This window comes from Eumetopias jubatus, unplaced genomic scaffold (assembly GCF_037043125.1).
Source record: "Eumetopias jubatus isolate StellerSeaLion01/CBP00866 unplaced genomic scaffold, mEumJub1_p1.0 scaffold_13, whole genome shotgun sequence".
Taxonomy (NCBI): domain Eukaryota; kingdom Metazoa; phylum Chordata; class Mammalia; order Carnivora; family Otariidae; genus Eumetopias; species Eumetopias jubatus.
Genome location: NW_028274819.1, coordinates 89213519 through 89229001, shown reverse-complemented (window position 1 = coordinate 89229001; position 15483 = coordinate 89213519). Strand labels below are relative to the sequence as shown.

The window sequence follows — 15483 nt, the reverse complement described above, 5'->3', positions numbered from 1 at the left end:
TCTGTATGAAGCTGTACTGGTTGATACATGTCATTATGCCTTTATTAAAAGCCACAGAACTATACATCACAAAGAGCGAACCTTAATGTAAACAATGAGCTATAGTTAATAATAATGTATGAAATTTGGTTCATTAATTATAACAAAAAAGCAAGCCCCAAAACAATTTCAATCATTATGGGGCAGAATATGAAACTGACATTCTGTTGTATATATATCCATATATTCTGTATCCATGTGATTTTGGTCAAGGATCTGAGGAGCATTAGATCCTTAGACAACTATTCTAGAAACAGTACTTATTCTGTGCTGTCTATAATCTCTGCAAATCAGCTGGTGGTCAATAAAGACCAGCATTTTGCCAATTCTATACAATGAATTTATAAAAGCAGGATGTTAATAATAGGAGAAGTTATGTATGTGTCTATGTGTGGGGGTGGGGGGATTATATGAAACTCTATACTATCTGCTCAATTATTCTGTAAAATTGTACTTAAAAAAAGGTCTATTAATTTGTCTTAAATAATAATAATAATAATAATAAAACCAGCAACTGCACAGCATCAGTTCACAGTAATACAAAGGAAAGGCCTCCACACTGACGCCTGGACCTGTCATACCTTGAGAGCTGGCCAGAAAGGAAACAACAAACACACATGACTAACAAAAGAAAAAGCGGAGTCCATGTAACACATCATAAACACATCAAGTTGAGCAGACCTGCAAGTGGAGATGCACAGGGCCTACACAGGCTCCCTGCTCAGTGGGGAGCCTGCTTCTCCCTCTGCCTCTGCTGCTCCCCCCGCTTGTGCTCTCTCTCTCTCTCTCTGGCAAATAAATAAATGAAACCTTTAAAAAATTAAAATTATAAAATAGTCTATAATGTAACATAGCCACTGTATAAAGTGAGGTGTACTGGTAACCTAAACAAGTGGTTTTCCCGTGGTAGTGTTTGTACATAGCTCTACTGTGGCCCCTCTGGGATGCTGCAGGAGATCCAAGGTCAATCAGACATGCTCCATGGGGAATAAGGCCCAGGGTGCCTGACTTGAACTAACCAGGGCAACTCCACTGCTGCCTTTTCTCACACTGAGGTTCTGTGTAAGATTCTGTTCAATTAACAATTACACTGAGTTAAAAAATATATATGTGAAAACCAGTGGACTAAGCCATTATTCCAGTTATTTCAAAATTAAAAATCAGGGGTCTCATCTATAATTATCATATACATGGAATAAATTATAATTATCTTCCTCTCTCAACAAAATATTTGAGTAAGGAAGGACATATGCTCACCATTTAAAAATATGTAACAAGGGTAGAGAACATCACAAAGAGCTTGAAGAGTTTTTCCCCCAGATACAATATATTAATTATTACATTAAAAAATAACATATGGTAACAGCAATGTTTCGACCAGTAAACCTGTATGCTTTACAGTCCTCTGTTGGTGAATCTTTACAGCTGGCTGGGAAGGAAAGATGTTCCTTTCCATAGGGTAGAGAGCTAAGGATAAAGTTAGTAATATGAGAGTAAATGCAGAAATCATCCTTAGTGCTTCTCAGGCAATGTGATCAAGCAGATATGAATTTGAGTCCTTACTCCATCTCTTACTGATTTGGCATCTTGACTGTTTATTAACCCTCTCAGACTGTTTCCCCTCCATACAAGGGGTTAATAGTTTTGTGAAGATTAAAGAAAACATTGTGTATAAAGTGCCCAGCAATACTTTGCACATAACAGATGCTCAGTACATGCCTTTCCATTCACACCTTCCCCTGCAGTAAATGAGGCAGTCTTACAAATGGATGAGTGCTTAGGAACATCAAGGAAGAGTGAGCTGTGTGGATTATTTCCTTAAAGTACTGGATTCCTTCTATAAATGAAGTTTTGACAGTGATATTTAAAGACTGCTACTAGTTTTACGGGTGACCCCCCCAATGCCCACAATCAACTCCTCTTCTCACATCCATATTTTCCAACATGATCTCAACAGAAATGACTGTCCTTCCAGGACCAATTAGGATGAAAACAAATAGCAATGCTATATAAAAAACCTTTCATTATCAATTACAAATAAATCCTTTAACTTTAAAAATCTGTTTTTATTTTAAATTGTTTTGGCAACAAGCTAATTTTTAACAATTGTTAATTTACACATTAATATTTAAAAGAATAATCTGTTTGGGCAAGAAACTAAACCGTGTGACTCTAATTAAAAGAGTTAGGAAGATAAATCTATACTTAGCACAGAGTCAGATCTCAATAAATACCTGTCACATGAAAGAAGGGAAAACCTACTACCACTTTTACAATAATAGAAGGAAAATCTGAGAAGAACTAGAGAGATTCTAAATGGAACTCTCCAATTAAGAAGAAACTAAAGTACAAAGAAAGCAAATGATTTGTCTAAGATTATAAGAAAGGTAGCAATATCAAGAAAAAATTTAACTGCCATCTTAAAGCCAAATTTAATTTTTTGTCATCTTTTAGACCCTACAGTTTATGAACATGGAGAATTAACCCCTTAATAGGAAAAAAGATAACACTACTTTTCTATTTAGTTCTATATTTAATCAAATGCACCAATTATGCATAGCAATTAAGAAATCAGAGCACAGATAAAAGACCCCAATTATACAAACAAGACAATTTGTGGTATAATATGGATATGATTTTTCTGGTCATCAAATTAAATTGCTATAGATGCTTTTATAATAGATAAAAAGATAGATAAAATTAAATTTGTAAAAAAAAAAGAATTATTTAAACTTAAAAATCAACATTTTTTGAGTGAAAAATATTATCAGGCTTGTTCTATGTACTTTACACATTTTATCCTCACACATTTAATCTTTACCATAATCTTATGAAACAAAGAAGAGTCCCACAATCCCCTTTTTACAACTGAGGAAACTGAGGCACACAGGAGTAAAATTAACAAGCTCAAAATAACACAGCGTAATACCCAGGCAATCTGGCACCAAAGCCCATGCTCTTAACCACCATGCTATCCTGTTTCTAACGGTATGATTATTTTTTAATAAACTACATTTTATAAAAACCTAATACTAGTTTCTATTTAATATGCAAAGCTCAAGATAGTTATATAATATTTATTAATATTTCTAGCTATATAGCATGAACATTCTATTTATGTAGCATTTTAGGAACACTTTTATAAAAAGACCACAAAAAACTCACAGGTTATATACTAAAGACACAATTTGAAGGCATTTTCAGATGTCCTTCTATGGATGATTTTAACAGATTAAAAAAAAAAACCTATAATCCTATGGAAATTGGTGTTAGTCAATCTAAAGAGGCCATTACCAGTTCTCAAATTATTTAGGCATATTTAAAAAAAGAAATGAGACTGCTTTAGATGCTGTTGTTGGTATGCAATTAACATTGTTTAAATTAACAGTTACAATACATTTTGATCAAACTGACTTAATTCTAGAGACTATAAAATATATGTGAATCATGATTCAAAACCAATATTAAAAGCAAGGCAGAGTTACAGGCTTGATAATCTAAAAGTGGTCATCAGGCCTGTGATTCTGCTCAAACTTGGTTATACCACCATCTAAAAAAGAAGATAAAACAACCACAAGAGTAAGTAGAAAAGGAAATCCAAGTCTAATATCATCTACATTTTTCTACCTCTGCTGACAAAGTCCATTGCCAGTACATGCTGTGAAGAGAAATATTACTGAAGAATAAACAAAAACTGTTTTTTGAACTTGTTCACACCTAATTCTTTGTTGCCTACCTGAAATCCATGCTTGCCTCTCCACCATGTGCTTAACACTTTTGGGGGCATGTCAATAACAGAAACAATATCTCCCACCTACAAGGAAAAATTTTAAGTGAAATTTTTTTAGTCAAATTTTAAACCAATTGTTATGTCTAGAATTTAAATCTGAATTAGAACAAAAAGTTAAAGTACAATCCTTATTCTCTGGCTAATTGTTTCTGGAAAAACATAATACCTTTTTCTATAAAAAATTTAATAATCTTAACCATTTGTAAAGAAGAGGTCTAAAAAAAGTTAAGCAGCACAAAGACTGGGATGCAACTAACATATGTGCAGTAACTTCAGAAAGCCAAATTTATAGCATACGATTTTTGAATGCCAGGCATCATACCATCATCACCACTTCTGTTAAAATATTGTTACTGTTACTAAAAGTGATCAGATCCACTTACAAGGAGAAGTTTAAAATACTCATATTTAGAACAAGCACAAGTTTTATTAATACACATTTAGTGTGTGCTTGCCATGTGCTATGTACTATTTTGAGCACTTGATATATTTTATTTAGTCATATAACAAAGGCCTGCAATGTCTACAATTACTTGGTTATCCTTAGTAAATATCAAGTTTGATGACAACTTTTTTCAATAGATGGTACAATATAACATTTCCACTAAATAGCTTACTTTCTTCACTCTAAAAGATGAACTAGTGAGTTTATACAAACTTTTACAAAATCATAAATATAAAAATCATAATAATAGTTTTTAATAATATATTTAATGGAAGTTACATTCTTCATTCAAAGTAAGTGATGATTTCTGAGATAAAACACAGTTAAGTACTTCAGAACTAATGTTACTATGGTACACATATTGCTTTAAGAATTTTTCTTTGTATGCTAACAACTGATTTTTCAGGCCATGAAAGAGTCATCTTCACAAAATCATATTTGCTAACAAACATGGCATCTTTCAAGACATGCATTCCTTTGTGTATGGAACCTAAAAATTTATATTGTTTTTTCTTAAACTGAATAACTGTTAGCAGTTTTTTGTTTCTCATCAGCCAAATTAAAGGAAGAAACTTAATTACCCTCCTTTCACATCTGATAGCAAGCAATGTTCATTTCACTTTTCATCTGTTCTTTAACTCAATCTTTGAACGACGAGAAGAAAGTATCATTGGGTATTGTTTTTAGGTACTAAAAACACAAAGACAAAAGACTGAGACCTGGCTCTAAAGAAGATCATGGAGATAAACAGGACAACAATTATGACTGAGCATAATAAGTGAAATGTCAGAGACAGGGGCGCCTGGCTGGCTCAGTCGGTAAAATATGCAACTCTTGATTTTGAGGTCGTGGGTTCAAGCCCCACATTAGGTGTAGAGATTTCTTAAATATAAAATATTTTAAAAAAGAAAGAAACAAAAAAGAAATGTCAATCCAGGCTATTTGGGGATATGTATCTGCAAGGACTAGGGAGAAGATCAAGGATGACTTCCTAGAAGAAATGGGAGATACAAGCTGAATTTTCAAGGATGGATATGGTCATTAAATAAAAATAGACAGCAATCCAGGCTGAAAGATAATGGAGTACAGGAAAAAGGGCCTGAGCTAACACAGAGTCTTCAGTCATTTACCTCTAAAGTCAATTCATCAGGGGCCCGAGCAGTGTACCTCTTGATAACGTGGGCAGCGCCGACAGCAGGAGTGTTGATGGATGATTCCTCATGAACTAGAAGATGATTTCCCTTATTATCAATCTATAACAAAGAAAATGGACTATGAGATGGTTAAAGACATGGGACTTGCAAAAGTTCCTTTGACTGTCTATAAAAGATACTCAATTTGACTTAGAGAGGCCATAACCCACAGAATCTTAATAAAAAAACAAACACTATATATTGAGTACTTAACGTACACCTGTCATTGTGCTGTGCACAGAACATGATTTAATTTAATCCTCATAACTCTAAAAGATACTTAACATCATTATCATCATTTAAAGATGAAGATGTTAAAGCTAAAAGAGGTTATGTAATTTATGAAAAATTAAATAATTTGCCCACGATCACACAGCCAATAATGGAAAAGCCAGTATCTCCGCGCAAGTTGGCCTGGCTCAAAGTTCCATATTCTTTCTATTTTCCATCCTGTCTTCCCAATTTTCACTGGGAGGAGAAAATAATATAATTTTACATATGCAAATTAAGGAGAAATACCGACCATATCTTCTGGATACTATAATAGTTAATACTTAATCTTAAATTGGACTCTTTAAAAGATGAATTGTCTCTTGTTCATAAATAATTGAAAAATATTTTCAATTACTAAGTCAACTAAATATATATATATGTATATATACACCTTTCTAAATGTACACATTAATACATTCAACGCCAAAATAAGAGGTGCCATTGCAATTCACAAGATATATTTAGATTAGTTTCCTGGATTCTCAAAGATAGATTTTAAATAAAAAATACTTAATGTATCACTTTATCCTTCCAAAGATAAGAATAAACTCCATTTCTTTGATTCCTGAAACTCATCAGCTATCAAAATTAAATTAATATTAAATTTCTTAAGTAGTTTAAAAATAAGTTTTGGTAAGAGGTGAATTAGATAATACCTCCATCCAGGTAAGGGCAGGTCCACAATTGATCTTGTTGCCAGCAATAGCTGAAAGGCGGGACAGGTAAGCCATAAGCATCTGAGTGACAGACTAAAGAGAAAGAGGAGATTCAGTGGTAACTCAAACTCAAGGTACAGCACTCTCTGTCCAAGTAACTGGTATAGACTGGTTGTTTCTGGGGCAAAAAATCTGCAGATTTTTAGGCATTTTAATAGTTACAGGGGATTCTTCACAGAGGCTCGAGAGTTTCATGAAGTGAAACCACAGGCACTTAACATAGAAATCCCCTGTCTTGTGAAGAACTTTACTATCTCATCATCAGGGGTCATACTATTTTATAGCTTCTAACCTTATTGCTGTCTCTATTTTTATACTGAAAATATAAAAAAGATAATTACAGCAGAGACATATTTGGCTTTTCTGCCCAGCTTCCCCCTGGCTACCTTCAAACTCTTGGAGACCTGCTATAATCTTCCATGCATGCAGCTGTGACAGGACAGCCATGTTCGTGTGTGACTGCATACCAGGGGTCCATGGATTGGTCCAGAAATGTGACTGAACATTAGCTGGCCTAACAGGAGTTACTGCAGGAATTAGTAAATTATGATACAAAATTTCAACTCATTCTGTCAGCTGTCTTAAAAAAAGAGATTAAAAACCTGGGACCTATTCGTAGTGGCCATGTCCTAAAACAGCCTGAGAAAGAAAAATGTGACAAATAGGTGGAGACGGGAAATGGAGATGGATTTCTAGGTTTCCTATGACACAAAAGAATCTGTGGTTTTAAGATGTTCCTGAGACCGTGCTGTTGTGTCAGTTCTTACATGACTAAGGAGGTCTCTACTTTGTCCTACCTACTTAATTGCCTTGGAATTAATTAGAGATTTGAAATGGCTTCCCCTCAGGACTTGAAAAGTATCTGCACTCCTTTCAAACATCCATTGCGGATGCTGAGGAGTCTAATGTCAATATGATTCTTGTTCTTTTAAGAAAGTATGTGTTTTGCTCCCTGAAAGCTTTTTGGGTTTTCTCTCTGTGCTGGCATTTTGAAATTTCACTATGGTGTTTTGAGAAGCATGTCTTTTCTGTCATCATACTTAGTACTTACTGGGCCCATCTGATCTGAAACATGCCTTTCCTTAGTTTTAGGGAATTTCTTATATTAAATTTTAGTTTCTTCCATGTACTGTATCCTTCTAGAACCTCTAGAAGAGGGAAGTAGGTACTTCAGTATCCTTTCTCTGTGATTCCCAAATGTTCTCCCACAACTTTTCATCCTTCTCTCCTTTCTGAGGCTATATTTTTATAAAATTTGCTCTCCCAGCTCACTAACGCTCTCTTCATCTGTGTCCATTTTGCACACAGTCCAACTATTGAGGTTTGGTATGACTAATATTAATTTAAGTAAGTACATGTTCATTTCTAAGATCTCTAATTCTTTTATTTTTATAAAACTCTGCTCTCATTCCATGATAGATTGCCTCACTTTCTCTGAGGATAGTAATCATGCTTCTGAAAGCCTTGTTTGCTCTTTTCAGTTATTTTATTTATTCAGCTTTTACGATCAAGATTTCTAACTTATCTGTCTTCTTCAATCCTCTTGTACACGTTTTTTATGCTGTATTTGCTCGCCCCATAAATCTTACCCCATCTACTCTCAAAGATTCCTCACAATTTTGATGGTTGTTATTTTCTGATATTATAAAGAATCTCTTCCCATTTACATTTTTTTTTAAATCTTTTCTATTTTTACTAGAAATTTGGCAGGAGTGAGGGTAAGGGTACAGACATGGCATGTCATCATAAACTATGCCTTTCTCTAATTATCAGTGAGGTCAACATTTTTCCATATTTTTGCTTCCATATTTTATGTTCTCTTTGAAGAACGGTCTGCTCATATATATAGCGTGTTTATATATTATGAATTTTTTTATAAAATTACACTCCAAACCTACTTTAATTCTAAACATTCTACATAGTATTACTAATTTTTCAGTTATGAAATAATTAATAATCCCAGGAATCATCCTGAGTGTTCAACTTAAGCTTTTATTTAGTACACAGACAAAATTTTCTGCTAATTTATATATAGTGATTACTGCTGCAAAGTACTAAATGCTTACCTCTGGACTGTCCTTCAGGGCATCAGAACGGGGAAGCTCTGAGAGTTGGGAGAATCGTCGGTCATAAATACATAAATGAAGATGTTTATCAAGTACCCGAAAATCTTCATAACTTCTTTTAACAATCCAACTTTTGCCCTATGGGTAAGAAAAAAAAGACGCTTATAATTTGTCCATTCACAGAGCATATTTATTACATTCTACCTTCTAATTTTCTCTTGGCTCTATTACTTCCTATAACCCAAGCTTTAGTAGGGATGAACATCCTTTCTTACCTGGAATACTGCTAATGCTCCTTACACCTTTGATATCCCCGGCTCCCCTCACCACCAGTAGAAAATACAAAACTGATCAGGTCACACTATCAGAAATCCTTCAAAAACCTCTATGGTCAGCACTGATGAGCAGATCCCAACTGCACACCATTTAGTTTTGCAATTTAACCTAATTTTATACAGACGCTTTCATCTCATAAAAGATCTGGAAGGACTGCAGGAAAAAGCCTTCAGAGCAACCATCTCAGAACTGAAGAAACGCTTTTAGTGTAGCTCTTCTCCATCTGCCCCAGCCAAATGGGGCAGAAACAGAAGGCATCACTTCCTAGTAGAGAGATGTACTGAATTCTAAACACAGGTATGTCAAAACTAACATGATAAACTTGTATTGCCCTACTCTGGACTATAATTCTATATTACATAGGTGGAGAACAATACCAACTCCTTGTCTGAGAGGGTTTTTAGAATGATATAAGACAATATATGTGGCAGCAGAGACTTTTAAAGAACAGTGTCCTGGTCACTATTCTAAGAAATACTAGTTCTATGAGGCTGAAATGGGATCCAGTTAATTCTGATGATCAGCCTGAATTGGGAATCACTGATCCACAGGATAAAGTCCAAACATATTTGCACATATCATGGCTTTCATCATCTGAGCTCTGTCTAAATTTATATGCTGATCTCAGTCATTACTCCTCCATGCCCTTTCTTTGCTTCCAGTTATGCTCAATTATTTGCATTTATTCAGTTCATGAGATGTTTGTTCCCTTTCTTGCCTCCCCGATCATTAAGTGCTGTTTCTTCTGATATGGAAAGTCATTCTTTTACTCTTTGCTGAAGTAAGCTCCTCTGTTTTCTCAGTTCTTCCACTGCCTTTTAACCCAAAGATTTCCTAAATACCCACAGGCGGTTCAATACTTATTCTTTTGGATGACAAAAATTAAAAAATGAAAATAAACAACAAAAGCAGAAAAATAAAAGAAAAACAGCATATAGTTGCAATTATTTTCTCTTTCATACACACATTTTTAAAATTATGGAACACTTCAAATATCAGGAGAGTACACAAAATAATTTATCACATACTTATGTCACTATCACAGAGATTAAACAGATGTTGACTTTTTTGTTTCAAAGCTCTGGATGTTTTTTAAAAGAACCAATTATTATAGATAAAAAGTCCATTCTTTTGTGTTCCTCTTCTAAAGGTGAGGACAGGAGTTGATATGCATTGTTATCATGCATAGATGCATTTTATACCTTTACTATACATGCAGGTATACAGTGCATTGTCCAAAACAAGTAACAAGATTCTATTTCCTTCTCTATGGATCTAATCACAAATTAATTCACTCAAAATCTCAGATAGGTATGTGAGAAAATAGAAATTAAAATATGTATCAAATAAAAATAATTTAAATTATCATCTGGACAAAAAGGCTTTACGGCCACGATCCATAGTATTTTAAATTTATCCACTCCATCTTCTGATTTGGGTTTGGCCTAAAGTGCTTTTCAAAAAAATGTACATGGGGGCGCCTAGGTGGCTCAGTCGTTAAGCGTCTGTCTTCGGCTCAGGTCATGATCCCAGGGTCCTGGGATTGAGCCCTGCATTACGTTCCTCCCTGCTCCACAGGAAACCTGCTTCTCCCTCTCCCACTCCCCCTGCTTGTGTTCCCTCTCACGTTGTCTCTCTCTCTGTCAAATAAATAAAATCTTAAAAAAATAAAACACCATTTAAAAAATAAATAAATAAATGTATATGAATAGGTACAGCACTGCAAAGTCTAATTTGACCAAGTAATTACCACACCAAGCTATTTACCTTATTTACATTACCTGCACAGATTCTAAAAATACACAGATTTACCTCTTGAAATAAAGAAACAGCTAAGAAATTGACATTAGGATCAGAATGTCCCCATTGTGAATCCTGGCTGTTTAAGAATTTAATTAAGTAAATTAATGTGAAGTGATTGGTAGAGTACCAGGTAACAGAAATGGCTCAGTACATGCTGGTTATTTCTATTCTTTATTGATTTAGAGAACTTGTTCTGAGCCAAACATACTAAAATTAGTAACAGTAAACAAATTAACCTGACTAAACATTAGTTTAGTAAACAAAACTCCATGGTATTTAGCAGAACAAATGACTGGTCACCAAAAGCTAAGAAACTCAAAAGAAACAAGAACACTATTCTTGGGGCTCCTGGGTGGCTCAGATGGTTGGGCGTCTGCCTTTGGCTCAGGTCCGGATCCCGGGGTCCTGGGATCGAGCCCCACATTGGGCTCCTGGCTCGGCAGGAAGCCTGCTTTTCCCTCTCCCTCTGCCTTTCCCCCTGCTCGTGCTCTCTCTCTCTATCTCTGTGTCTCAAATGAATAAATAAAATCTTTAAAAAAAAAAGAAAAAAAACAGAACACTATTATTGATTACTTTTAAGTACGTCAGGGTTTCAACTAGGGAAGGTAACGTATCTTTAGAGGTCACAGGTTATTTTCCCATATGGCTGAATTACCACTTTTGTTTTAGAAAGTAACTCTTAAATTTAATATCATTATTTTATTTTATTTTAGTATCAGTATTTAAAAATAATTCATATATCTTGGTGACATTTTATTTTTGTTTTGTTTTCCTGTTTTCTTTCAGAAGAAAATGTAACATCAGCATTTTAAGTCACTAGTACAAAGGTGAAGCAATGAATCAGGATGAACTCTAAACGTGTATAATCATTCCACTATATTGGAGGTAAGGAGTGAAATAACTTGACAACCTGGTACATTCACATTTATTACTCTTGTTGAGCCAAAAGACTAAGCAAAATGGTCAATATAAGAGAAAATGTAGTACTGCATTTTGCTGGTACCCAGTGCTTTTAGAACAGAAATTGGCTCTGCTTTTAATCATTTTTCATTAAGCATTCTTTACTAAATGACGAATACTCTGAAATGATTGTAAGACATTAGGGACTAACTGCTTGTGTCTCCCCAAAACTCCTATGTAGAAACCCAACCCTCCGATATGATGGCTTTAAGAAGTGGAGCCTTTGGGAAATAATTAGGATAAGATGAGGTTAGGAGGGTAGAGCCCTCATGAATGGGATTAGTACCCTTAGAGGAGTCATAAAAGAGCTCGCTTCTCCTTCTCTACTCTCTGCCATATGAGATTATAAGAAATCATCTGTTTGCAATCTGAAAAATGGCTCTCACCAGAACTTTGCCATTCTGACCTCCTGATCTCTGACTTCCAGCTTCCAGAACTGTGAGAAATAAACTTCTATTGTTTATAAGGTACCCAGTCTATGGTACTTTGTGAAGGCACCCCAAACTAAGACATAAGGTAACATTTGGTACCTGGAATATCACTTTTTCCTTGGCATACAAAACAGATTTCTAGACCTATAAGATTGTGAAACACAGAGGGAAGAGAGAAGGGAGAAAAGAATGAGAAGCATGATAATCAGTAAAGTAGGATATAAATGCAGACTACTGTGGGCTACTTGCTAGGATGTGACCTTAGGTAACTCTTCTAAATCTCAGTTTATGCATCTGTAAAATCAGAAAGTTAACGGTACGTGGGGTTGTTGGAAGATTAAATGAAATAACACATATCACACTGCCTGCCAATCATTCATTAAACACTGGTTATCTCTACTGATATTTTTCTCACTGGTATGGCTGGCTGTCATAAAAATACCTTCTGAATGCTATGTTAGTCACATACTTGTCATATAACAGGCAAATATTAGTTTGGCTGAAACCGTTAACATGCACTGACACTAGAACGATACCTTCACAAGACTAATTTTGGAAAAGCTGTTGAAACGTGCAAACTGACAGACTTGGAAAGTTCCCAGATTACAGTACAATAATCGAAAACTAGATTGTAATAACACATCTGTATTTAAGTCTATGTTCCAATGTCTTACACTTCTTTAGAATAAATTCCTTAAAAGTGTGACATCAGACAAACCTAAGTGCAAGGATATATTGGATTTCTCTATGCTATTTTGCAAATTTTCTGTAAGACTAAACTTATTTTTAAATAAAAATAAAATACACACACGCAATTTCTAAAAATGGAAAGGTTGTACCAATTTTTACTGTTTGTGCCTATTTTGCTGCATCTTCCCTAATACTGAAAATATCATTTAAATTTTCCAATAGGTGAAATGATATCTTTCATTCTTTTAAGAATTATCTATTCATATCTTTGCTAATCTTTCTACTAAAATATGTTGTATACTGCTACATAGCATTTAGCAAACTTAACAAAACCTATTATAGTGCATGTCTAGCAAAAGTATTTGATGTAACTATTAGCCCTTTGAGAGCTGTAACACATTTATTCAAATAGTTTCTTAGTCAAGAAATTTCCTTGAATGCATTCTGCAGTGATATATTAAATGGCTTATTACACTGAGATATTAATTTTTTTTGCTTAAAAGAAATAAAAAAGAAGTTGGAAGGCCTTTCTTACTTAGGATTTCTTCCTATATAAGTATTCAAAATATATTTTTAAAAGAGGCATTAAAATACATTGTACTGTGCTTTACATTTGTTCTGCAAGTTCAACTTTTTAGTTCCTCTGGCTCTGTCTTATCAAGTACCACATAAAAGTAAGAAGCCCAGTGAAAACACATTGTGATTCAGTCACATTTCAGAAATGATCTTGTCTGTCAGGTTAAAAGTAATAATCAGACTTTTTTCCAGTATATAAGGAGCTTAGAGGTTGCCACTCTGTCCTAACAAGTAACAAACTGAAAAATCAGTAACTCTTCATAGATCCATGAGAGAAATGAGGTCACAGGGCAAACTGCTTTCCCCAGAATTGGAGATACCTAGAAGTCTAGAAAAGAAGAAAGAGCTAAACTCAATTATATACAATTCTATCTTAAAAAAAGAGAAAATTAAAACGAAGTAAGCAGAAGAAATAAAAAAATTATAGTAGAAATCAATGAACTTTAAAACAGGAAATCAATAGAGAAAATTAACAAAACCAAAAGCTAATTCTTTGGTAAGATCAATAAAAACAATAAACCCCTAGGCAGGCTAAGTAAAACAAAAAGAAGAGAAAACACAAATTACTAATATCAGAAATGAAAAAAAGAACATCACAACAGATCATATGAACACTAAAAGGATAATAAATACTATAAATAACTCTATGCTCACATATTTGATAACCTAGATGAAATTGACCCAGGTCCTCAAAGGACACAATCTGCCAAAACTCACACAAAAAGAAATGGATAATCTGAATAAGGCCTATATCTATTTAAAATATTGAATCACTAATTAATAAACTTCCAAAAGAGAAAGCACCAAGCCAAAATTGGTTCACAATATTTGAATTATACCAAATACTTAAGAAAGAAATTATACCAATTCTCTATAATCTCTTTCAGAAGATTGAAACAGAGGGAATACTTCCCAATTCATTCTATGAGGCTAGAATTAACCTATTACCAAAACAAAACAAAGACATTACAAAAAAGGAAAACTACAGAACAATCTCTCTCAAGAATACTGATGAAAAAATCAACATTATTAGCTAATCAAATCCAACAACATGGAAAATAATTATATACCACAATCAAGTAGAATCTATCCCAGGCATGCATGCAAAGCTGGTTCAACATTCAAAATTAGTTAATGAAATTAATCACATCAATAAGCTAAAGAAGTAAAATCACATGATCACATTGACAGATGTCCAAAAAGCATTTGCCAACATCCAACACTCATTCATGATAAAAATTCTCAGTAAACTAAGATTAGTGGGATATTTCCTCAACTTGATAAAGAATGTCTATAAAACTACAGCGAGTATCATATGCAATGGTGAGAAACTTGAAGCTTTCCAAATAAGATCAGGAACAAGGATGTCCCCTCTGTCCACTGCTTTTCTTCTTTTTTTAAAGATTTTATTTATTTATTTGACAGAGAGACACACAGCGAGACAGGGAACACAAGCAGGGGGAATGGGAGAGGGAGAAGCAGGCTTCCCGCTAAGCAGGGAGCCTGATACAGGGCTCAATCCCAGGACCCTAGGATCATGACCTGAGCCGAAGGCAGACACTTAACGACTGAGCCACCCAGGCGCCCCTCCCCACTGCTTTTCAACACTGTACTGGAATTTATAGCTAATGCATTAAGGTAAGAAAAGGAAATAAAAGATATACAAATGGGGAAGGAAGAAATTAAACAGCCTTTGTACACAGATGACATGATCATCTAGGTATACATTACAAAAGAATTATCTAAAATCCTTCTGGAACTATTAAGTGATTATACCAAAATAGCAGAATACAAAGTTAATATACAAAAGTCAACTGCTTTCCTAGGCACCAACAATGAATAAGTTCAATTTGAAATTAAAAACACAATAGCATTTATATCAGCAACCTCCCAAAAAAGAAGTAATTAAGTATAAGTCTAAAAAACTATGTATAAGATCTATATGAGGAAAACTACAAGACTCTGGTAGAAGTAAACAAAGGACTAAAAAATTTGAGCGATATACCATGTTCAGGGATAGGAAAAGTCAATATTGTCAAGATGTCGATTCTTCCCAACTTGATCTAGATTCACAGTGCTATGCCAATCAAAACCAAAGCAAGTTATTTTTGTCATTATCAACAAACGGTTTCTAAAGTTTATATAGAGAGGCAAAAGACCCAGAA

At 34.3% G+C, this 15483-nt stretch overlaps 1 protein-coding gene across 1 annotated transcript in view; it reads right to left on the bottom strand.

Annotated features, from left to right (window-relative positions):
- ARHGAP32 (Rho GTPase activating protein 32) overlaps positions 1–15483 on the bottom strand; it is a 215929-nt gene that overhangs the window by 88965 nt on the left and 111481 nt on the right. The window contains exons 6-9 of the mRNA XM_028120847.2: positions 8523–8660; positions 6397–6489; positions 5405–5527; positions 3776–3853 (exon numbers count right to left, since the gene is read on the bottom strand). Coding sequence (XP_027976648.1) covers positions 3776–3853; positions 5405–5527; positions 6397–6489; positions 8523–8660 — 432 coding nt within the window. The remainder of the gene's footprint in view (positions 1–3775; positions 3854–5404; positions 5528–6396; positions 6490–8522; positions 8661–15483) is intronic.